We start from the raw sequence: 26891 nt of genomic DNA, 5'->3' as shown, positions 1-26891 counted from the left end.
CAAGACAGAGAAGGAAGCTGTGGAAAGTGGGCAAATGAGAGATCAGGGTTACCTGAATCTAGGACATCTTGTTTCCTGGTGATGAACAAGGCAGGCAGCAGATGCAGAGTGGAATGATGTGAGTCTAACTTCTACCCTTGGTAGAGGAAGGCGCTGGGAGGAGTTTGGTACTCCACCTTTCAGACCTTCAAGCAGAGCAGGTGTGGATCAAGGCTTGTGTTAGCAGTCTGGTGGTGAATTTAAAAGTGAAGAGCTTTTTGTGGAAGAAGCATCTAGTTCTGTGGAACTAGTCAGGGAAGCGGGGAGGGAGGTGAGGGAGGGAGGGAAGGGGGGAGGGGAGGGGGGACAGGAAGTGAATTGAATCCTCCACTTAGCTTTCAAATTGATCTCCCCAAAATTCTGGTTTGACTGTTTCCTCCCTTGCTACATTGGAATAAGCTCCAGGGGCTCCCTTTATTTCAGGTTCAGATAGAAAATCCTCCATTTGCTTTTGCAAAGCCCTTTATAACCTGTCTTTTCCTTATATCTTTGCAATCTTCTTATATCTTATTCCCTCTCTTCACTGCACCTCTCCCTCTCTCCCTTCCTCATGTGATAGAAGAGCCAGTAACATTGTTCGCCTTGCTGTTCCTTGCAAAGACACTCCATCTTATAACGGGGCATTTTCATTGACTGTACCCCATGCCTGGAATGTTCTGCCTCTTCATCTCCACCTCCTAGTTTCCTTGGATTTCTTTAATTCTCTGCTAAAGTTCTGTAAGCTAAACCTTCTGTTAAAAACCTGTCCCAGTCCCTAATTCTAGTGTCTTCCTTTTGAAATCGGGTCTAATTTGTCTGGTATAACATGTTGTTTGTGCGTAGTTGTTTGCATGTTGTCTCCTCATTACAACATGAGCTAGTGGAGGCCAGAGTTTATTTTTTCCTTTCTTTGTATCTCTAGCATTTTGCACAGTTGTTGGAGCGTGGTAAGCTCTTAACTGCTGGTTTAATTTTAGGCAATTATGAAAGAGGTAGGTACAATATCCTGCTATACATAACAATTTTTTGGTCTATATTATAATTGCCTTCTAGTCTTCTTTCCAGCTCTACATCTTATGTTTGTATGATCTTTATCTTATTAAGTCAGGTTATGCTAGGTCACATTTTTTTAAAATTTTGCAACTGACAGAAAGACAGGAATAAATCTCTTCTTTATTTGTATCCTTAGTACTTAGACTGGCAAATAGTGGGGACTCAATAAGTACTTATTTATTGACTGATCATTTTATCATTGGAACTTTTCACACTTATATGAATAAGACTTAAGAATAAAATGACATAAAAGACAAACTTTCTCTTTCTATTATTCTGTCTGTGTCTTTCCCTTCTTTTATTCCAGCTATGTAGTCTGTATCTCAAACAGACACTACAAATGGACAATGAACTTGGTCCAGAATCAAAGATGAGGATAGTAGGCTGGATTGCCTTTGGAAAATTACAAATTTCTTTTTTGTGATTTCTAAGATCCTCCTTGAAACAGAGGTCCATCTTTTTCATAACAATATTCTTCCAGTATTGTGTATTTTATTATATATTGTACATTCCATCTTGTATGTTTGTGAGTTATGGAACAATATGAAATCTAAAGAAATCAAGTAGAGAAAATTCAGAGAACACTGGAGAGAAGCACATCAAGCCTCAGCAATTTCCAGAGATCACAAAGAATTATGCCAAAGAAGTTATTTAAAAGATTCCATCAAATAAATGTATGATAAAAAAGTAAACTGGTCACACTGTATGAGTGAAGGGTAACCAATTGATATTCATCATATACCATAGATATTTTCCCATTGTCAAGAGAATGAGAAGGTCTTCAAAATGTTGGTTAGACATCCCATGATGGAGTTAGGGGAGGACACAGGCAAGAGTGACAGAACTGGGAGACAAGAATTATTTATCATCTGCATCAGTGAATGGAATACTTGCACTGATAAGATTTCATATGCATTAATTCTTAATCCTTATCTTAATCTCCTACAACTCAAAGCTGATAGTAGAATGTTCATTTTCCAGTTTGGCTGAAATAACAAATTTTTCTTAAGCATTTTCTTTTTGAACTCAAATCATTGGCTACTCTATTGGAATGATTTTGTTTTAGGAAGAATGGGCGATGATAGATTCTTGTTAAAAATAATAGCATCATCTATAGGAACAATTCTGACTTTATAAGGTTTTTTCAAACTTTAATTTTTTATTCCCACTTTAGCAAACACTAAATAAAATGAGCACCACTATATATATTGTAGAATAGAAAAAGAGGATTGTAACTGTGAATCCCTATTCTAGAAACTATGAATCCATAGTCTACAAGGTTACATATCTACAATTGTTGTTACTTTCCTAATCTGTCCATGTCCACAGAGAAGATGTTGCGATGTGTTGGTATGTGAATTTATTTCACCAATTCACAAAGATCACAACCATATATTATATATGAAACCTAATTGAAAATTCTTTGGCTTGCCTAAAGCACATATTGATTAATTGTATTGTTTGCTGTCACAAAGATAGTGTCAGAAACAGTTCTGACTTTAATAGTCTATTAACTATATAAAACTTCTTGGTCTATTACATGCTATTGCCATTTATTCATTTGTAAAATGAGTTTAATCATAGCTAGTCTAAGGAATAAAGTTCTTATAAGGATAAAATTATACAACTGAGGTCATGGTTTTTTGAAAAGCAAAAAAATGCTACATAGCTGTAAATATTCAATATATAGCACATTAAATATTTGACATTTAAAGTGGTTGTTGTTAATTGAAGGGAAAACACATAAACCCATCCATAAATCTTCTTTAAAATGTTCCTTATTTGAGAAACTTATTGTTTTTAAGCAGATCTGTCCTTTGACATTTTTTTTAAGTTTGAAAAAATACATATTGCTATAAATTAAGAGCTGGAAAGGCCTTTTGAAGTTATGGAAAGTCAGGGCAATTAGAATTTTATGATTTATTCAAGACCCTACAAATATCATCCTGTATATGCCTTACAAGGATTTGCATCTAGGTTCTCTGACCTACGATCTTTTTATTTCACATTATATCAGATAATGTAGTTAGCTAATCTTTCTTGCTTCCTCTTGTAACCTTTCAGAACCCCAATCAAAGGATTGAAGGACCTTCAAATTAAGTAGAATTTATACTTAGAAAAAGACAAACTATTCTTGCACTTCCATATATACACTGGATTTTTGCAGATTCTTGGCCATTCCCTTTTATGTGACCATCAGAGCTGAAAAGGACCTCCCCCCATAGTCTATCACATGCAAATCACATAGTCTAAAGCTCCTCACTTTATTTATTTATTTATTTTTTTGTAATGGGTAACAATTTTTTATTTATTTATTTATTTTATTTAAATGGTCTATTTTTTAAAAAATTTTTTTAAATTAAATAACTTTTTTATTGACAGAACCCATGCCAGGGTAATTTTTTACATTATCCCTTGCACTCACTTCTGTTCCGATTTTTCCCCACCCTCCCTCCACCCTCTCCCCAAAATGGCAAGCAGTCTTATATATGTTAAATAGATTACAGTAGATCTTGGATACAATATATGTGTGCAGAACCGAACAGTTTTCTTGTTGCTCAGGGAGAATTGGATTTAGAAGGTATAAATAACCTGGGAAGAAGAACAAAACTGCAAGCAGTTTACATTCATTTCCTAGTGTTCTTTCTTTGGGTGTAGCTGCTTCTGTCTATCCTTGATCAATTGAAATTAAGTTAGATCTTGTCTTTGTTGAAGAAATCCACTTCCATCAGAATACATCCTCATACAGTATCGCTGTTGAGATATATAATGATTTCCTGGTTCTGTAAAGCTCCTCACTTTAAAGAGGAATAAATTAAGGTTTGCAAAAGTGATCAAGAGACTCTTTCAAGATTATATAGTGCCAGGTTTTTAGAGACTTTGTCAGGTTTTTAGAGACTTTAGCGTTCATCTAATTTTGATATTGAATTAATTTCCTTGACTGAAGAAAATCAGACTAAAGAAATAATAGAATAGTTCACCAAGTAACACAGTCTTGGGCTGCAGTATACAGCCTTCAGGAATACAACAAAGTGGTAGTTTCAGTGTGTGCTTTGTGTCTGTTAAACCTTTTGTGGAGTGTTGTGTTTGGTTCTGGGCTCCACAGTTATAGAAGGACATTAGTCCCCACTTGCTTTTAAGCAGCTAAGTCAGTCAGACAGAAACATTTCTTAAGCATCCACTATATGCCAAGCACTGTTCTAAACACTGGGGATACAAAGAAAGGCAAAAGACAGTTCCTGCCCCTGTGAAGCTCATAATCTAATAGAGAGCACATATAAAAAGAAGCTAAGAATCAACAGACAGGGGAAATTAAGTGAGAGAGGAAGAAAAGGCATATAATAAAGTCTGAAGTCCAAGAGAGTGCAGAGGAAAGGAGGAGCTCTCAGAAGAGGGAGATACTGAGTGTGGTGTTCTTTTTTTTTTTTTTCTAAAATATAATGGTTCTCTGGGAGCAGGTTTCTTGGGGAAGTTTCTGGAGCTGTCTCCAGTTTCGGTTCAGATTAATAATCACCTCAAATGCAGCTAGTTGTTAAAGTAGTTCTTTATTGTCTCTTCCAAAATAGCTGGGTAAGCTTTCCTTGATTCCAACAGCTCTTGTTGCTAGTCTTTTGCCTCTGCCAGCTGCCAGCTTCAGCCTCTCTTCTTCCGAATCCCCAGTTCTGCCCAACTGCAGTCTCTAGCTTCTCAATCTCCTCAACTGACTTCTCATTTCTCAATCTCTTGAAGTCTTTTGATTGAAGCTCTAAGAGCTCCTTATATATAATCTCTTAAAGGTGTGAACCCAAAGATTGACTCCTCCTCTGAGAGAATGGGATTGTGGGAGGTGTAAACTTGTGAATCTCATACTGAATTCTGAAATCTCCCAAACTTGTGAACTAATGTGTGAGCTAATGTGTAAACTCTCAAAGGTGTAAACAGAAGCATTGTTTCTATCAATTCCAGTAACTGAACACCTTGTAAGGATTCTAACAACTTGAGGACATGTGAATGCAAGATGTTGAAATTCCAGAGAGAAATCTAAGTGGGAAAGAATTCTTAAGTGCCCTCCTTAAATAGAGGATCTGGGAGGAACTCTCCATTATCTATCCTCCAGCCTCTCCAATCAGAGACAGGAAGCCCCTTCCCCAGGAGATCCGGGTAGGGAGGAGAGGGGGAAGGGAAGGTGTTACTGAGAAATATGAGTTTTATATTTGATGCAATCTTGTTGAACTGAGATTCCAAAGAACATGATAAAAGCCAGGAGTGTGACCATGTGGGGAATGATGCAGTGGATACAAGTGCTGGCCTTGGAGTCAGGAAGATCCGCATTCAAATTCTGCCTCAAGTATTTACTAACTTTATGACTCTGGTCACAAAATTAGAGGTTTGGGTTTTGTAGCTTCTAAGGTCCCTTTCAACACCAAATTTCTGATATTATAATAATCTAAAATGCCCAGAGAATGAATGGCAAGCAGAGTGGAGAAGGACTTTTGAGTCCATGCCATATGAGGAAGTAAATGGACATCTTTAGCCCAGAGAAGAGTGGAGTCTGTGGGGATAAAATGGCTTTATTCAAGTATTTGAAGGACTGTTCTGTGGAGGAAGGAATACATTGGCTTTCTATAGCAGAACCAGGAGGAGACATTCCTTCTTCAGACTCTCCAGTTTTTTTTTTTTTTATATTTCCACCCAACTCTCTATTCTGTTATATTCTTTGTTTTCTATTATTAAAATGAACATACCATAATGGACAATCATTTGACCCAATACTATTGAATTTTGGTGAGGGTAAAGATCAGTGACAAAAGAGATTTTATCACTCAGATAAGATTTGAATTGAAGGTGTGACATAAGAATAACCAGTTTTGAAGAAATCATTTTGTAGCCTTGCCTAAAACTGTTATATTCTGTTTAAAAAGTGAATTGAATATTAGTCTAAGCTGAAGTAAAAAGTAAAACACTTAAAAAGCCCTAAAGTACTTATCAGACAAGTGAAAGTAGCAGTGTTCAAGCAGAATTAAACTACGAAAAGTTTCCCTTTATCCTTTTCCTTTGAGACAAGAAAGACTGAAGGAAACCAAGGAAACATCTAGAGTTATTTGAGAGAGCTTAGGAGGCAACTCTTCCTCCTTTGTGAGCTCTACATAAGCAGTTAAAGATTTCATCAGATAGAGAGAGCAAAGAAGCTACCTCCTAGCTCTTGGAAGCCAAACTACCTTGATGCTTAGACCTCATTGTATATCTTAAATTATATATAAAAAGGGTAAAAGATAAGTTGTCATTAGTTATTTAAATTGAAAGGGAGAACAAGGATTAAATTAAACAATGGTACGCAACAGTTAAACACAGAAGGTGTTTAACCTGCCAATTGGTATTGGCATCTAGATATACATATTTCTTGATGGCTATTCTCAAGAGTTTATCATAACTCTGAGAATATTGTATCAAAATCAAGGACCTGTGATTTCCTCATTGTTTGAACACTCATAATGAACAAGAATTCTTGTATGAGTAAGTCTTAGAGACATTGTATGTCTTATCTAAAACCACACAGCTAATAAGGATCAGAATCAGCATTGAAACCCACTTTATCCTGAGTCCAAGTCCAACACATTAATATGCCTTCTATCCACTCACTACATCAATACTTCTCAGATTGAATATAGAAAATTGGTGGCAAATTCATCTGTAACAAGGAATTAAAAACAAATGACAACTTAGAAGCATGTCTTTTTAATTTTTGGTCTATACCCATGGTTTCATTAGTGTGGGGAATTCCCTGTGTCAGTATATATTATTGTCAATAATTTATATTTTAAAAGAGTTACCTGGAATACTGAAAAGTTAAGGGATTTGCCCAAAGTGATAATGCTCATGTGTCAGAACCAGGAATTAAATATAAATAATCCTGATTTCAAGACAGGATCTTGAATACACATTATAGCATGCAGGATGTCCTTCTCAAGTGCCCTAGATTATATTGGCAGATACTTCTGTTGCTTTTGGTTCCAAAGGGCATACTTTGGCATGTACTTATAGTTATATCTTTTCAAAATGTTAATATGTCTGACTTCATGCTCTAGAGACCAACATAACCTTTAAATGATTCTCTTAATTTAATGAAGCTGTGACTGAGTCTCTCCTACAAAATAAAATTCTCAAGACTTCTAGGTCAAGACTCATTAAGCTTATTCATAATGACCTCTTATGCAACTTTTGACTCCAGGATTAAATATAAAGTTCTCTTTGGCTCTTAAAACCCTTAAAACTTGGTTCTTTCCTACCTTTCCAGTCGCTATACCTTATTCCCCTCCACATACTTTGCAACCTAGTGACACAGGCCTCCTGGCTGTTTCTTGTATGTGATGCTCCAAATCCTAATTCTGGGCATTTGCACTAGCTGACTTTCATGCCTGGAAATCTTTCCTTCTCCATATCTACTCCAAAACTTCCCTAGATTCCTACAAGTCTCAATTAAAGTGCCATCTTCTTCTACAAGTCTTTTCCTGACTTTTTAAATCTTATTGTCTTTCTTCTGAGACTACACTTAACTAGTCTGAATATATTGTGCATGTACATAGTTATTTGTATGTTGTCTCTCTCTTTAAACTATGAGGTCCTTGAAAGTAGGGTCTGTATTATTGCCTTTCCTTATGTCCTTGGGGCTTTTGAGAGTGCCGGGCATATAATAGGTACTCATTAAATTCCAGTTGATTTGCCATGCTGAACTTAAAATAAAGGAAGACCCTGAACTTCTGCTCATTTATAATTATGTCCCAGTATTTAAGGACCAGGGGAGAAATGTTGACAAAGTGGGTCCTCCAGAGGCAATTTTATTACCTTCTAAGTACTATGCCATCAATTCAAGTAAATGCCGACATGACTGCTAGTTCTGGGCCTTGATAGCCTGAACAGCTTAGTTTCTCCTAAGCATTAATAACTGTCAAGTAGACATACACAGCATGTTCTTCCATTTAATTATGTATTTCTATTAAATAAATCAAAGTATTATAGTTTACAAATAATGTTGATGGATATTATTTTTAACTTGTGTAATAAAACGAAGATTTCTGTAGCACTGTATAATAAAAAGATGGTTGCACATGAAACTAAATCTATTGTGGACATCTTGCTATTCTTCTTCAATATAAAAGTTATCATGCAAATTTCTTTTTTCTTTTATTAATGGATACAAATTAAAGCATCGTTATTATTGTTGCTATGTCTTTGTTATATCCTGCTTGTAAATTCATTCTTGGACTGTTCTTAAGTATGCTGAACTCACACTAATGTCTATTTCAGATGTTGCTATATTATGGCAACTTGTAGTTATATTGGACAATGGTTAAATCATTTTATTGTCAATATTCCAATAAGAACTTTAAGAACTTAGTGGGAGAAGTAAATGATGCACTAGCTATTGGCTGTTTTATAGGCTTATATGCTTCCTGAAACTGGTCTGCCTTTTTTTTTTTTTCAGGCCTTTGGAACGATCCAGTGAAGATGTGGATATTATTTTCACACGACTTAAAGAAGTTAAAGCTTTTGAGAAATTTCATCCAAATCTTCTTCATCAGATCTGTTTGTGTGGTTATTATGAGAATCTGGAAAAAGGAATAACATGTAAGAAACTTAACTTCAGTGGAATATTTAGCTTCCATTGCTTTATCTTGAGTTAAGATTGTCCTTTGGGATAAATAACAAATCCAATAAACCCAAATGTTCTTTTCTGAGGTGTTGTATCTAGATAGAATGTTAGGTGCATCAATAATTCCAATCAAACTTGTTTTATCTTCAGGTGACTTGTAGCTTATGGTTCAGTCTTAAGTATTTAAATTTAAATTGAGGATGAAGTTAGGTGACACTGAATTTTGAACTCCTTGGTCAATATCCCCATCTGCTGTGGGTCTTTTGATTAATATTTTGGCATCTTTTTAATATTTGCTTTGGGAAGCTCCTTTGTTAATAAGAATGATTTTTTTTTCTGTTGACTTTTGCTTTCAGATTAGGGGGTAGCTGATAGGGAAGACATATGTTCAGACATATTTTTAACTCCACACATATAGTTATTCTCCCAACCCAAAAAAGGTGTGAGCCAGCAAGAGATAAAATGACCTAGAAAAAAGAGTCAGCTTAATTAATGTCAGTGCTTTCAATTAATTTCAATTAATATATTGTTCACTTTCAGTGAAGAAAAATTTAAGGGAGAGCTAGGCAAAATGACAAGATAGCTTCAGTGTTTTTATGTGAAGTATTATAAAACCTGGAAATATTTATATTAAAATATAAATATAAAAATAAGGGCAGTTAGGTGGTATAGTAGATAGAGTGCTGGGCCTGACATCAGGAAGATTCATCTTCCTGAGTTACAATCTGGCCTGAGATATTTACTAACTGTGTGATTTTGGACAAGTTACTCTATCCTGTTTGCCTCAGTTCCTTATCTTAATCACATAAAATGAGCTAGAGAAGGAAATGGCAAACCACTCCAGGACCTTTGCCATAAAAACACCAAATGGGGTCGCAAAATGTTAGTCATGACTGAAATGACTGAACAACAACAAAATAAAAATATTGCTCAATGCTAAATACAAATGGCTTTAGAATTATCTACTACTTTGTATTATCTCTAATACTACTCTCTTCTATTTGTCTAAATAATTAGCACATTAACACAGTGCCTGGCACAATGTAAAAACTTAATAAATCCTACATCTACTTATCTAATGGAGCATTTAGTGTAATGAGAAAATATTAGAAGCAACTAGAAAGAGATAATTTAAGTACTGTGGAGTTATAGTTGAGATAACACAATATTTAGCATTAAAAGACTGAAAAAGGGTATAAAACTCTGCTTAAAGGGAAATAAGGTAAGGTAGAGGATATTGAAGAGACTCCTAAAAGGGTGTGTGGATTATGAAGGCAGTGATTAGAAGTAAGTGAGACTTTTGGGGAGAAATAGGATTAAAAAAAAAGAGAGAAATATAAACAGTGAGGGAAAATATGTTGGAGGGAAATTCAAGCCTAGTAATTTTAACTTTGAATGTGAATGTGATGAATTCACACATTAATCAGAAACAGATAAGAGAATGGTTAAAAAACCAGAATCCAGCAATCTGTTGTTTACAAGAAACATATTTAAAAATCAGAGACATACATAGAGTATAAGTTAAGAGCTCGAGTGGAATTTATTATGCTTCAGATGATGAAAAAAAAAAAAGCAACCCCAGCAATTATGATTTTAGACAAAGTTAAAGCTAAAACAAGTTTAATTAGAATAAGTAAACAAAGAAACCATATTATGTGGAAAGGTATCAAAGATAATGAAGGAAAATCAATACTACACATATGTGCACCAAATGTTAGAGCATCCAACATTTTAAAGAAAAGCTAAGTTAATTATAGATGAAAATAGTTAGAAAATTTATAATAGTGGGGGACTTCATGCTTCCTTTTTCAGAATTACATAAAGCTAATGAAAAAAACAAATAAAAAGTCAAGGAGATAAATAGAATCTTATATAAGCTAGATATGATGAACATTTGGAGAGAGCTGGATGGGAGTAGAAAAGAACATAGCTTTTTGAATACCATTACAAAAATTTACTATATATTAGGATATAAAAACATTATATTTAAATTCAGAAAAGCAGAAATATTAAATGCATCTTTTGCAGATCATAATGTGATCAAATTGTATTTAATAAAGGACCATGGAGACATAGATTAAAACTAGTTGAAAACTAAATAATAATCTGAAAGAATGATTGTTCCAAAAGAACAAGAGAAACAAAAATAATTTTATTAAAGAATGATAATAACAAGACAACAAATAGAAACTTATAGGATGCAGTAAAAGTGGTAATCAGAAAAAAATTTATATCTCTAAATGTTTTCATCTTTAAAATTGAGAAAGAGAAGATCAATGAATTATGTATGCAATTGGAAAAAACTATAAAAAGAACTAGCACACCCAATTAAACAGTAAATTAACAATCCAAAAATTAAAAGTGAGATTAATAAAACTGAATGTAAACATCCATTAAATCAGTAAATGAAATATGAATTGGTTTTATGAACAAAATCCAAGAAAACAGATAAATCATTGGTTAATGTGATTTTCAAAAAGAAAGATGAAAACCAAATCAAAAATGAAAAGGGTAGAGACCACTAAGAAATATGAAATTAGCAACTGTTAGGAGTTATTTTGCCCAATTATATGATAATAAACATCAATTTAAGTGAAATGGAAGAATACTTACAAAAGTACAAATTGCCCAGATTGACAAAAAAGGAAATAGAATATCTAAGTAAAACTTAGAAAAAGAAATTGAAAAAGCCACAAATAAACTTTCTAGGAAAAAAAGATCTTCAGGATTATATGGATTTAAAAGTTAATTTTACCAAACATTTAAAGATTAACTAATTCTAATACGAAATACATTATTTGTAATAATAGTCAAAAAAGTGTCCTACCACAAACTCCTTTTATAAAATAAATATATATGGTGCTGATACCTAAAATGGGATGAGCAAAAAAAAAAGGAAAGAAAATTATAGACCAATTTCACTGATGAATATTTAGCTAGGAGACTGCAATAATATATCACAAAGATTATATGTTATGATCCAGTGGTATTTAAAACAATTCAATATAAGGAAAATAAATGATTAATAATTTATTGATAATTGATAATAAATTGCTAAAGTAAAAGTGACAAAAATCATAGTAGATCAAGCTTTTGACAAAATATATTTCTATTTTAAAAAACCCTGAAAATTTAAACATAAATAGATTTTTCCTTAAAATGATAAGAAGGACCTAAAGCCATCAGTAAGCATTAACTAGAAAACTTAGAATATCAAAAAGTGAAGAAAAAAAAATTGAAGGAATCAGAATGGACAACGGATAAATAATATAACTGTCTCTTTTTGCAAACAATATGATGGGATATTTTGAAAATTCTAAAGATTCAACTAAAAGCTGAAATAATCAATAATTTTAGCAAAGTAGCAGGATATAAAATAAACCCATATAAATCATTAGAATTTCTACATATCATCAAAAAAAAAAAAACCCACTGCAAAAGAGATATGAGATATTTCACTAAAAATAACTGTAGACAATATAAAATATCTGGAAATATAGTTGCCAAGATAAACTCAGGAAGTATATGAACATAATTATGAAATATTTTTTAAATTTAAATAAAGTCCAATTTAAATAATTGGAAAAAATAATTATTCATGGGTGGGCTGTGCTGATATAATAAAAATCACATTTTGGCTTAAACTAGTATACTTATTTAGTACCATTCCAATCAAATTACCAAAAAATTATTTTATTGAGCTTGAAAAAATAACAACAAAACTTGTTTGGAAGAACAAAAGATCAAAAATATCAAAGGATTTAATGAAAAAAAAAAAAACTAAGAGAAGGAAATGTATAGAAGGGCCAGCCCTTAAGCTGTATTATAATAATTATCTAAACTACCCTATCTTGATTGAGAAATAGAAAGGGGGATCAGTGCAACAAAGGAAACATGTAATACACAGCAGTAAATAATTGTAGGATTCTTGTATTTGATAAATGTAAAGCTTTAAGCTTTTGGGATAAGAATTCATTATTAGGCAAAAATTGTTGGAAAAACTGGAAAACAGTCTTTCCAACAATTTTTGCCTAATACATAGAACATATCTTGTGCTGTTTACTGAGATGTGACCCTGCATAAAAAGAAATATCCTAAGTAAATTAGAAGAACATGGAACATATACTTATGGAACATACCTACCAAATTTATGGATAGAAAAAGAATTTTTGAATAAATAGAGAGCATTGTGATATATAAAACAGACAATTTTGATAATATGATGAAAACTAATGTAGCCAAGATTAAAAGGAAACAGAAAATTTTGGGAAATATTACACACGTTTTGAATAAAGGCCAAACAGCTCAAATATATAGAGAACTTCATCAAATTGAAAAGAATATGTCATTCCTCGGATGATAAACGGTCAAAGAATATGAACAAATAGTTTTTGAATGAAAAAGTCAAAGTGATAGTCATATGAAACAATTCTTTAAATCATTATTGATTATAGAAATGAAAATTAAAAGAACTTTTAGGTACTCTTTCACCTATCAGATTGGCTAAAATAATAGAAGGAGAAAATGATAAATCTTGGAGAGAATGTGGAAAAATTGGATCACTGATGCACTATTAAAAGAGTTATAAGCAATCTGGAATTATTTCCATAGAGGTATAAAACTATGTCTACCCTTTGACCCAGCAACTATTAGTTCTGATGGTGATCAGAAAAAAAGGAAAAGAATCTATATTTTCTAAAATATTTATAGTGGCTTTCTTTGTGGTGACAAAGAATTAGAAAGCGAGGGAAGATCATCAATTTGGGGATGACAGAATAAATTGTGCAATATAATTATAATGATACTACCATCCTGAAAAAAATGATGAACATGTTGATTTGAAAAAAAAAAAACATGGAAAGAATGCATGAAATAATTAAGAGTGAAACAAGTGGAACAAAGAATATTGTCTATGGTAAAGCAATATTATTTGAAAAATAACTGTGAATGATTAAGCTATTCTGAATAATATAAATATATTTATATCATCTACAAAGGACATATAAAGGAAGGTGGCTATCCATCTTCAGAGAAAGAACTGACAGGGAAGGAGGAAAAGAGAGCCCTCAGAAGTCAAAATGTAAAAATTTAATAATTAAATAAAAATTTTAAAAAAAAAAGAGATGAGTTTTTGGAAGCATGGTTAATATTTATCTTCAAATTCACTTTTTATATTTTCTTTTTGTTATAAAATCTTTTAGAACATTTAAGTAAATTTTCATTATCTATCAATAATTTTTGCATTATAGAATAGAAACAAGGACACAGAGAAATCTCTTCTTTTCATTCTCTGACTTTTTAAACTATCCTACTCTACCCCATGACCTCATTGTCTTGGCTCTTATGGTGACTTTTTTTTTTTTTTTATCAACAGCAGATTCCCTCACAATTGTGTTTAAGAAGGTAGTGAGTTTCCCTAGTTGAGGAACTGACTTGAATGGAAACTGCCAGCAGCAGAAAGCAGTGGGACAGAACGTTGTCAGGAAGATGAATGTGGTGTAAAGAATAGAAATAGACGTTGCTGACATTTATTTTGAAAAGACAACAATGGCTCCATAAAGTGAAGCAAAGGGCCAGTCTACTCCTAAGAGCTGGTGCTTCTCCCAAGGGATCTTCTGATTATCCAACAAGATCCTGAAATTTGGAACAAACCCATTTCAGTAGGACTGTATGAACTTGAAAAATGTTTGTCTAAATAGGGTCCTCTACTTGGTTGTCATTTAAAATTTAAGGGTTAGAAGCTAGAATTTATTAAGCACTTGTTATGTACAAGGACAGAATGCTGGAGCTGGAGTCAGGAGGACTCATCTTCCTGAGTTCAAATCTGGCCCCAGACACTTACTAGCTGTGTGACCCTGAGCAAATCACTTCATCCTGTTTGCCTGAATCTTCTCATCTGTAAAATGAATTGGAGAAGGAAATGGCCAACCACTCCAGCATATTTGCCAAGAAAACCTCAAAAGGGAATACAAAAGTCAGTGATGCTGAAGATAACTGAACAGTTATGTGGTAGGCATTGTAGTAAGTGTTTTACAACTGTGATCTTATTTAATTCATTCAACTTTGCCAAGTAAGTGCTTTTATTATCTCTATTTTACAGATGGGAAAATCAAAGCAAAGCTTAAGTGACTTCCCTGCGTCTGAGGTCAAATTTGAATTCAGGTCTTCCTGACTCAAGATAGTACTCACCTATTTTGCTTCTATTTGATGACTTGTAATACCATGGTAGCATAGATGTAGGGCTGGAAAGACTGCCAAAATGCTTGTAGTGAACAGGTTTAGTGATTAGTGACAGACAGATTTTTAAAAGTAATTTATTTTGGTAGATGGAGAGGACTGGGCATGAGTGTGTGTGTGTGTGTGTGTGTGTGTGTGTGTGTGTGTGTGTGTTTATTTAGAAGTTTTTGTATTTCTTATTCATGGTAAATGGTATGAGTATGGGGCAGCCTGAGACTCCTTCCATTTCTTTCTTCCTGTCTTATAGGTTCTTATCTTCTGGCTGCTAAATTCCTTTTTGCCCCAATTTTCTATCATGATCCTGTAGAATAACCTTATTGCAGGTGAAACCCATGACCCTAAAGATCAGTGTCAGCTTTTTTTACTACCAGATTTGCCTCACTTTTTACCAACTTGGGGGTGGATTTCTTCGTGTTGGTTTTATAATTAAATATGTCTCCAAGACTGATGTTAATAATAAATATTTTATCATCATCATCCCACTCCACAAAATGAAAAAGAAGTAGGTTTCCTTTTTTGTTCCACTGCCAAAATTCCACCACCAAGCATTGACTCTTGCAGACATAAAAAAGATTATGAGAAATAGATTTTATGTTCATATTATTTTCTTTTTTTGACTCTCAAAAAGGAATCCCTGAAAATTTGTATGAAGCACATGTCACTTGGATGTATGGAGGAGCACTTAGGATCCACAGGTGGTAAATATCTTTGAAGATTTAACAACTTTGGACTGTAAGAGTAATGGTACTCTTTCAATATTAGTTCCAGCATAAACTCTAAGTTTATGTAAGTAGGTAATAGTAAGTGGGTAGGACATCCAATTTAGTAAATTTTTTCCAAAATTATCACATCTTCACTTACTAACTCTGTCTAGGACATTTATGCAAACTCTTGCGTGAGCTTCTCATTCTGCCAAGGTGGATTTCTATACTTCTAAGTGAAGTATAATAATTAGTTAATTTTAAAGGTAAGGAAAAATATGACACTTAAAGTCCACATAGTTCCCTTCTCTTTGTCTTGAGGAAGTTTGTTTTTGACAAACTCTCAGATAGAAAAATTCTTGACATTTAGACAGAGGTTGATATCTTTGCCTAACTTTACATTTATATGTATTTTTTGTTAACTCCTGGCTTTTAGGGGGCATTGAAATTTACTGGAAATGTTTGGGTAATGTATAGAAGATTATATTATAGTGTCTGTGAACAGACAGGCACCAGGAAAGGAAACTGGAGAAAAAGCTGCTATTTCTTGGGACTTTTCCCAGAGTCTTCTACTCTGAGATGCTTTTATGTTTTATGTGTATAATCCTCTTTATTATCTTTCCTTTCTGGTACAGCTCATTTCTACTTTTTGTTTCTTAAAAGTGTGCTGGAAAGCTGCATGCTTGAATTTCTGGAATTCTTCCTCATTCTACCTGACTCATTTCTTGTAGGATGCAGAGCAGTAACTAGCGAATGCATTGAAATCTCTCTTCCAACTGGATCAGATTTCTTGTTAAATATTATTTCACTTCATCTAATGGCTTTCAAAGACTTTGTGGACTTACTTAGTCCAAGATTTTTGGACTTATTGATTTTATTGAGACATATTCTTACCTAAATGGGGTAAGGAGGTCTTAACTAAACCCCTAAGTATGAATTGTTGGACAAATATCAACAAAGTAAGTTTGTTGCTGCCATTTTGAAATTGATTCTGTTGAAGGAAATGGGATTCCACTAAATGTCTGTTGAACTGAGCAAGCCTTGCCTTGCAATTTAGGTTCAAATATAGTAGAAGGAATATTAGTTCAGAAATCAGAGTATTGCATGACTTCAAATCCTCCCTCTGATGCTAATGACCTGTATGACTTTGAACAAATAACTCTACTTTTCTGGATGAATCTCAGTTTCCTCATGTCTAAAATAAAAGGGCTGGACTAGAGAACTACTGACGTTCATTCCAACTTTAGAAATTATTAGTTCTTTGAACCTGTGATAATTCCTACTCATGATGATTCATGAAATGATGAAACTTTCTTGGCTAAGTTCTTGATAAATACATACTCATCAAGATGCCAGTGATTCTCATGATTCATATTGATCCTGGGGCTTAATTGGATATTATATATCTGATTATGAATTAGTTTTCAAAAGATTATTAGGGTGAAAAAAGAAAATTCAAAGGAAAGGCTCCCAATCAGCTAGGTATTGATACCCAATCTCATAGGTATTGATACCACTAGGTTGATGGTGAAGGGCATGAAGGTGGACAATGTAGTCTCATGGCAAGAGTCTCAGTTTTGGAATATGTCCTAATCAAGTAATAATTAGATGCATGTCATTAGACAAGGCAATTGTTTCTTTCCATAGTCTGTTTCCCTGTCAATAAGATAAGGAAAACTAAAAGTTGTTCTATGTGCTTTATAGGGCTGTTATGAAAATAAAATGAAACTATGGATGAGAAAGGTTTGTTTTTTGAAGGTAGAGGAGAGAAAAAAATATAACATGCATAAAATGAAGTCATCTAAAAGAATTAGTAAAAAGTTGGACTTGGTGAATATAAATGTAGAAAATGTCTAATAGTGATCACTTGGATCTAATTTTTTTTTTTTTTTGCATGGGACATGATGTTGATATAGAAGAGGAATTGCTCAATTACTCAGTCTTTTTCTCTTTTTAGAAAAGTGAAAGTGTCAGCCTGCTGCAGACAAATGTGATAAAGATGAATTATTGTGATATTTTCAGAGAATTTCCTTATAAAAGGTCTTTTTTAAATAGAAAACTTAATTGCTGATGATGGCAGCCAGCAAAAGGGAATAGGCCAGCTTTGAAGAAAGATTTTTTTAAAATCACTTTTTTCTTTTGTTTAACATTTACCCAAAAGTTTGACTAATCCTTCCCACACTTAACCAGAACATAATGAAACATTTGATGGAAAGGAATGTTGACTATATTATGCATCAGTAATAAGAGCTTATATTTATTTATTCTGCTAGTAACAGTCAAGCAAATTTGGTACACATGAAGAGACTTTGCTTCTGAAAAATGAATACATTATAATATAAACTTTTCCTTCTCTTGTCCTCCATAGAGGAAGAGTGCTGGACTTTGAACTAGAAGGGCTGGGTTCAAATGCCATTAAATACTCAATTTTTTGTATGATTGATTTAACCTTTCTGAGCCTTAGTTTTTTAAACTACAAAATGGGAATAATGGCATCTGTACTCTATACAATTGCCTATATATCAGTCATGTCATTCAGAAATTTTGACTGATGAACTAAAAAGAGAATTTCATTTTCCATGGAATTTTTAGATGATTGTCATTAACTTCTCTACTAGAAACTGAATTGAGTATAAAAGCTCAGCTGCTTCTTCCTACCTCCTTATCTGGCATAGCTATTTTAAAAGATACTTATGTTTGTAAAGAATTTTTGAATCAGGCATTTCAATCCCACTCCCACGATTATCTCAGTACTATTCTTTGGAATAGCTCAGAAATATTTTCTTAAATAGATATAAGTTCCATTGTCTCACCCTAATATTACTCTATGACATTCCAAGAGAAAGAGAGAATGAGATTTGGAAATAAGAAGCTTCTTATATTCATTTGTTAAGTCAGCCTCTTAACCATAGAAAAGTGAATAAATGAGTAAACAGCATTTTCCCCCCAAGGACAATATATTTGATTGGTTTAGTAGCATAATTTATTGGATAGCATATGAGATGAGATGTGGGTCTGGAAAGTAGATTACTAGATTATCAACTTTCTGAAGGCAAGAATTCTGCCTTGTTTATTTTTCTATACCCCATAATCTAGTGTGGTGTGCAGCACATAATAAATGCTTCTTGATAAACCATTGTTATATGCAGGAATGAATGAATGAATATTGCTTTAAATGCATAGTTGCATGAAGATGATAGAAAGAACTTGGAATCAGAAGTTCTGGGTTTTATCCTAGTTTTAAATTCTAGGTGTGTGAATTTGGGGAAACTACTTATCCTCTCTGGATTTCATTTTCCTCATCTGCAAGATTGGAGTTTATAAAATTGGTACTATATCTCTTGCACAGAGCTTTGTAAAGTGCTTTGTAAAAGTTAAAACATGATATAAATGTCTGCTATTTTTACTAAAAATAGCTAGATTATATTCTATTAGTTTGCTTGTTTTTATATGTGTGGGGCAAATACTTTAACATGTTCAATTTGGGATAGTCAATGTTTAGCATTTAGATGGCATTTTATTTAAAGTTTGCAAAGTACTTTACATGTATTATCTCATTTGAGCCTCAAAACAACCTAGCGAGCTAAGGTACTAAAGGTATTATGATGTCCATTTTACAAATGAGAAAATCGAGGTTTAGTGAAAATGATTATCAATTTGAAGAATGTGCTTAAGAAAATATGCTTAAGATGAAAACTATTCTTGAACACAATCTTTCTTTAGAAAAATCTCATAGGATCATTTTGTTCATCATAGCAAACATACCATCATTCTGTGGTTTTGAAGAAGCTATTGCCCAAGAATCCTCTTGATAAAGGACTAGGTTAAGTCAACCTACATAAAGAATGAAAAAGATCTATATATATTTACAAAGAGTAGAGCAGCATGTTATAAACTTGAAAAAAATGGATTAGAGATAGGAATATTTTAAAAAGGTAAAATATTTTAATTAAAAATAAAGGTATATTTTCCCCATATTTATGATAATATATAATAAACTCATCAAATAAAGTAATCAACTTATCTTAGTCTATTTATGTTACTTCTTTTCAGTATTTCGCCAAGGTGATATTGGAACAAATTGGTATGCAGTTCTGGCGGGATCCTTGGATGTTAAAGTATCTGAAACTAGCAGTCACCAGGTAAGATTTCACCTTATTTATTTTAAAGTCAAGCTTTTAAAAATAGCCCACTATATAATTTTACATGAAAGAATATGATTAAAAACGACCTAGACCTCACATTTTCATGCATTTAATTTTTTCACTGGAAAAATCAATTTCATCCTTTTTTCCTTCTTATCATTTTATGATGTCCTCTCACGATTCTTTCTCCACCATAATGCTTTACTTCCTATTATGCTGTTTACCCAAAAAATTGAAACTTCACTACCTTCAGGAGATGCAGGAGAATTCTGATCATCATTATTGATTTATTCTCTCTCTCTCTCTCTCTCTCTCTCTCTCTCTCTCTCTCTCTCTCTTTCTCTGTCTCTCTGTCTCTCTCTGTCTCTTTTTCTCTCTCTCTGTCTCTCTCTGTCTCTCTGTCTCTTTCTCTCTCTCTGTCTCTGTCTCTCTCTCTCTCTCTCTCTTTCTTACTCTATCTCTCTCTTTCTCTCTCTCTCTCTGTCTCTCTCTCTTTCTCTCTCTGTCTCTCTCTGTTACTCTCTCTCTGTCTCTCTCTCCCTCTCTTTAATTTCTCTCCTCCCTCTGTTTCTCCCTTCCATCCTCCACATAAGAAAGGAAGACCGATCAGTTGGAAAAATAGTAGAAATGAACAAAGATAGCCAAAGAACAAATCCTGGTACAATGAGCTCTTAATTTTAAGAATTTTTTTTTCATTCTCTGACATAATCCTCAGATTTCCATGTTGGGAGAAATAAATTGATAGGAATAGATCTTTGAACTAATCCATCTTCCATGGACTGGGCTCCACATATGCTAGGGTAGCAGTATAGGTCAGGGGCTTCCTCCAGAGGACTATTTTCATCACAGGCCAGTGAGGATGTAACACTCCTGGACTTACAGAGGTAGTATGGTTTTAGGACACTGGGAAGCAGCACCACTACTAACCAATTTTGTCTATAAGGCAAGGACATAGTAATTGCCCAATAGTAGGTGTGCATTTTAAGTATTTTCTCCAAGGTACAGTGTGAAGGGCATTGGGTTCGGAGAGAGATGATCTGGGTTCAGATTTTGCCTTTAACACTTATTACTTTTCTCTATTTCAATAACACTTTTCCATCTGACTTGAAACTGAAATCTGTATATGTTGTCTTCCCCCTTAGAATATGATCTTGAGATCAGGGACTCCCTTATTTTCCTATTTGCATCTCTAGCACTTAGTACAGTACTTTGAACATAGCAACTACTTAATATCTTTTTGTTGATTAATTTATTCCTATATATGTATATATTCATTAATTCATTTATATATTATAAAAATAATATATAACGTAGACATATATTTAACTTCTTTGGGTCCCAGTTTCCTCATCTGCAATATTTGGAGTTTGGATTAGATGGCCTTTGAGGTGTACATTTTTGAGCCTATGATCCCTTAGCCTTGTTAGACCTTTTATTGAAGTTCAGCTGGAGAGGACACTATTCTCCCCTGCCTTCACTCAGGCTCCAGAAATTCTTTCAGTATAAAACTTCAGAGGAGACTTAAAGTTGAAATACTGAGAGTCATCAGAATAGCTTTTGAGAACAGGTATTGGCTTTGAAACAGAGACTAGGATAACTGAGTACCTAAAAGAGAGGGGAACCATAAAGAAGAGGGAACTCCAGCTGGAAGGGAAGGCTGGAGTATGAGGAAAGTGCCAAACTTGCAAACAAATCATTATAATTCTAATGATGTCTAGTCTTGTTTTTTTTTTTTGTAATTGTTGTTTGGATTAATGGGGCTGTTCAATTTATGGCTGTACTATTAAATTCAGAAACAGAAGAGGGCCAGCAGAGGGAGCTATTTTACCATTCAACACTTTCACTTGTGCATTGGATGAAAGCATAAAAAGAAATGCTTTATTTGCAGAGGATCACAAAGTTGGAAGGGATAGCTAACCCTTTGGACAATATAACCAGGATCCATACTGGTCTTGATGAGCTAGAACAATGGGTTGGATAAAATAAGATCAAACTTAATTGGCAATAAACATTAATTCTGTATTTGGATTCAAGAACTATCTCCTAAGTTACAAGATGGATAAATCATGGCCAGATAGTTCAGGTAGGAAAGATCTTAAGTTTTAATGAAATGCAAATTCAGCCATTTCATTTGTCAACCAAAAAAGTCAAGGCAATCTTGGCCTTCATTAAGAGGTAATAGGATGCAGAATAAAAGACATGACACTTTCATCGTATCCTGCTATTATAATTTGCCCACAACAGAAGTATTGTGCTCAGTTCTGGATATCATAATTTAGAAAACAGACAAGTTGAAGAGCCTCAAGAAAAGAGAACCAGGATGCAGGGTGATCAACCATGTCAAGGAACTCAAGGCGTTTAAACTGGCAAAGTCTTGGGGGTGAAGAGTAGGAAGCAGAGATTTACAATGGTCTTCAAATATTGGGAAGGTGGTCATATGGAAGAGGGATTAATTAGACTTGTGTCACTTGGGTCTAGACACAACTAAGTGGCTCAGTGGAGACATCATTAAGCCTGGAGTCAGGAAAGCCTGAGTTCAAATCTGGCCTCAGATATTTACTAGCTGTGTGATCCTGGGCAAGTCATTTAATCTCAGTTTGCCTTAACCCATTGGGGAAGGAAATGGCGAGTCTCTTTAGTATTCTTGTCAAGACAACTCCACGGACAGCAATGGAGAGCTATAGCCCACATGGTCACAAAGGGTTGGACATTACTGAAAAACAACAATTTGGGTCTACAAGATAAAACTAGCACCAGTGATTGGAAGCTTCAGAACGGTTAATATAAATAATTTTCTACCATTTAGAACTACCTGAGACTAGAATGTTAAGTACTGAGTTTCCCATCACAAGGCAGATTTTTAAAGCAAAAGCTGTATTACTGACCATTTATTGGCACTATTGGAAATGGAGTTTCTTGTTCTTTCTGATCAGGAATCCTGTGATTCTGTATGAGGTAGCCTTCTAGCCTGCTGATTTACTGCAGCATACCTCAGCATGTTGATTTGACTCATCAACATTTCAAGACAAGTTAAGTTGAGAAACAGTGGCCAAAGCTATTAGGACTGAGTTCTTGGCACATCCTGACCCTTTATATCTTCCAAGGCTAACTTTTGGCTCAAATGCAAAGTTAAATGCTCTCTCTGACTTCTTTGGCTTATTCAAATTCCAAATTTTTGGCAGTACTCAGTGAGTATCAATGAAGATCCCTACCCTTTCCCTCACTCACCATCTCATTCTCTCTAGACCTAGCAGAAGGAGTCTGGATATGAGAGGATTATTAAGTGGAATGAAGAGAGACAAAAAGGCACACTAGAAGAAAGATACCTTTTTCTTAGAAAAAGTTTCTGAAAATGTGCCTTTCCTGCTCTTAGCTGCTAGTCCAATCCTGAGTTTTGACTATTTTTTTCCTGCTTTTTTGAAGAGTAAGTTGTTTTCCTTAATGTATTCTTAGAAACAATTTAGGGAATGCTATTTCTAGTATAGACAATCCTCAACTTAGGAAGGTACTGTATTTTTAAAAGCTCATTTAGAATAAGTTGGCAGTTTAAACTTCATAATACAGTTTTCCAAAGAACCTATTGCTCATGGTTGCTTGTTTTATAGGACAATCCAAAAAAACCTCATGTAATCTGTAATCCATCAAAAATATGATAATACTGAAAATTTATTGTATTAGAACTTAATTACTATATAGGATAGTGTTGTTATTTCTCGGAAAATGTATTCAGAATGCCAATACAGGTAATCAAGAAAACATTTAGCTGGATAGAAAGAAAAGGACTCCCATAATTTCTAACTACTCCTGTGACCTAGGCAGAATCTCTGTGAGTTTGGCAGGGTGGGCATGGCAACAGAGTAGGAATAGATATGGGGAGATACAAGATTTGGGGGAGCCCAGGTCAAATGACTTTCAAGAGCCAATTGTTAAATTTTCAGTGTGTTTACATTTTAGAAAATGGCAAAAACTACATATTAAGGCTTGATTTATAGAGCTTATTGTTAAACATTTATCAGCATACCAGTAGGTAAGGAATATAAGCTCATGGAAATTAGCTTGGAAAGTGTTTTGGACCCCTTTTGAAGAAGATAGAAGCAAAACATAAGGAAGTTTAATGCCTTGATAGGAACTGAGGAAAGTTAGAGAAAGGGATTGGGAGTGACAAGGTCTCAAGGGTAAAACTTTCTGATACTTTAGTTCTTCCTTCTAGTATAAATGACTGGAGATCTTTGTCTCTAGAAAAATCCTAGCCATCCTCCTCCATCCTTCCAAACTTCTTCTTCCTCCCTCTAGTCCAAGGGATTGGCTAATAAGCTTCCCTTCCACGTCTACTATCTATTGTTTCCACTTTGGACTTCCCTCCTTCAAGGAACACTGTAGAACAAAGTTTATTTATAGTGTATCCCTTACCTTCCTGTCTCTGCAAAAAACACCCCCTTTGCAATGCTCATAAGTATTTTAACTACCAATAACTGGAAATGGGAATGAATGATTTCCTTCTAAGCCTTTCTCATCCCATTACCTTTTCCTCTTTTTACTTAGACTTTGTAGAGAAAGACAAAGTTACCTGCAGTTGTCAATAGAAGATATTTGGATGTACAAAGTACAGAAGGAGGATTCATTGAATTTAAGAATAAAATATAAAACTAAACACAGACTTCATGGGAATTGGGCCCAGCTGAGAATTCTGGTGGGGATGGGGCTTTGGAAAGAGTGGACAGTGAAGAGGTAGGATGGAAGCTGGGGAAATGTCATGAGGACACTTCTGGGTGAGGGATGGGGTAGCAGTGAGATATGGAGGGTTTTAAAAAAGTGATTTGATGTTATTGAGTTTATTTAAGTCTCTTCCAAGCCCTCCATGTTTCATAGGCCTCTCCTTTTCATGCAGGCCATTATCTTCTGTAATATGGACTCTTGGGTCACTCTACTGATCTTATCAGTGTCACCTTCCCCCCTTGTTCTTGGGAAGCAGGAGATTTCAGTCTGAGAGATTCCTTAGAGATCTAGTGCAATCCCCTCATTTTTCAGATAAGAAAACTAAGACTACAAGAGATGGAAATGACTTGAAGAAAGCCACACAGTAAACAGCCCAGCTGGTATTGATCTGTATAAGCTTTTCTGGTTGATGAGGAAATAAAATCATTGGCTCTGAGCCAGCATCAGGCCTCAGATTTCCTCTTGGAGCTCCCTAGAAGCTGAGGCATCAGTGTCCCTTGAAGTAAGATTTAAGAAATACCCTGACTCAGCTTTTCTTCTCTCCTAGGCACAAAGTATACTTTCAGTCCCTGCAATAGATCTCCTAGGATTGTCCATGTTCTTTGCACTTCCCCAGTTCTTTGATTTGCTTTCACTTTACCACTTTTCTTAGCCTCTATGAAATAGTTTTCTCATCTTACTCCAGGATAGAAATTCTTAATCTTTCTTATATCATGGATCCCATTGGAAGGCTGATAAAGCTAATGATCATCTCAGAATAATATTTTAGATATGTAAAATAAAAAAACCAAAATTATAAAGGACATCAATAATGTTGAAATAGTTTTTTAAAATATTTTTTAAAAAACCAAGTTCATGGGCCCTAAATTAGGAAACCAAGACTTTGGTAACCTCATTTTAGAATTAGTTCATTTAATTTCCACATGGAAAATTTCAAACTGAGACTTTATTTCTCTATTTCCTTCAGGAAGTATAACATATCATCCTCAGGACAGATGCGGAAGGATGCTTACTATATTCCCACTAGGACACATCCTTCCTTGCAACACTTTAATAGATGTTTTACTCTTCCCTTATTTTTATATAATAACAAAAATGCAATCTCAGATCTTCATTAAATTTTTTAAGAAAATTTTTTAATTAAAATTTTTTCCTTCATTAAATTTTAGTGGGAATACAACCAGTATGTCAAAAATTTTAGTAAAAATAAATTAATATGAATGATTTACATATATATTCACAATTCTTGTGACTTTTTGCCTGCCTACATGCATACATGCCTCCTCTTTGCACTGTTTTAAGGAATCAAATTCTACAAGTAAGTATTAGACTTATGAGGTTGCAGATATCACAGTAGATGACAGGACTACCCAGATTTTTATAGAAAATTGTCTTCCTTTTTCTTGCATATTTGAGAATTCCTCAGAGGTATTTATATGATTTCAAAAAAAATACCTATATAAAAGGGAAGCTATGTACTGACTGTATCATAGCCAAGTAGAATATTAAAGAAGGATATGGCTTTGGTTATATTACTCTCCCCTTTGGAAATATTGGTAAATCTTATGGGGAAGGAAAGAATGGCAATGGGAGAGGAAGGTAGGTGTTATGGTAACAGTAAGTGGCTTAGATATATAGCATAAGGCCTTGAAATCAGTATTATGAAGAGGTTAGCTGAAAGCGAAGGGGTGTAAAGGGCTGAAAGCCAAACAAAGATAGAATCTAGCTAGTAGAGTTTAATTCTAAAAAAAATAGTAGGATGTTCCATTAAAGTATTTACAGTTTCACTTCTTAATTGTCTATTTGGAGTACTAATAATCTAATGTGATAAATAATATCCTGATATATACAAAATAAAGGTAGCCATATGAGTCTGGTGGAAAGAGCAAGGATATGGAATCAAAAGACCTGTCATCTATGCCACTTATGTTTGATTTTGGACAAGCTAATTCAACTCTCCGGGATTTAATTTCCTTATCTCCAGAATGAAAAACTAAAACTTAGTTATTATCAAAGGCCCCATTTCAATTTGAAACTTTATGGAATCTATGGCTGTGACTGCAAAGCTGCTATTTTACCACAGGGGGGTGGTACTAGAATGTCAAAAAGAAGAAAATATTTTAGACACTTGAAATTCTAACTTTGAATATTTTAGAAAATTGCTTAGATTTTCTAAGCACAAAATCAATGCCAGATATATTTTGGTGAAATTTAGGAAACTAATTTGTTTACCAGTTTTAACTCCTCAGTAATTTATGTCATCCTCTTCTCTCTTATACAAAGACTATATCTCTAAAAGTCTTATCAGTAATGTATATGTGGATACTAGGCTATTTCTTACAAAGCACAGATATACACCTCCCTTCTTCCTTTGTTCTCTGTTTATCTTCC

General features: G+C 33.9%; 1 protein-coding gene across 6 annotated transcripts in view; it reads left to right on the top strand.

Annotated features, from left to right (window-relative positions):
* RAPGEF4 (Rap guanine nucleotide exchange factor 4) overlaps positions 1-26891 on the top strand; it is a 339342-nt gene that overhangs the window by 33862 nt on the left and 278589 nt on the right. For 5 of the 6 annotated variants that reach the window (XM_031960444.1, XM_031960441.1, XM_031960446.1 and 2 more), the window contains exons 2-3: positions 8534-8676; positions 19693-19781. In XM_031960444.1, coding sequence (XP_031816304.1) covers positions 8534-8676; positions 19693-19781 — 232 coding nt within the window. Of the gene's footprint in view, positions 1-8533; positions 8677-15566; positions 15637-19692; positions 19782-26891 lie in introns of those variants that run through there. The other variant, XM_031960447.1, reaches the window with a different exon arrangement.

This window comes from Sarcophilus harrisii, chromosome 3 (assembly GCF_902635505.1).
Source record: "Sarcophilus harrisii chromosome 3, mSarHar1.11, whole genome shotgun sequence".
NCBI lineage: Eukaryota > Metazoa > Chordata > Mammalia > Dasyuromorphia > Dasyuridae > Sarcophilus > Sarcophilus harrisii.
Note: the sequence above shows the minus strand (reverse complement) of the source record. Positions and strands in the feature narration are given on the sequence as shown.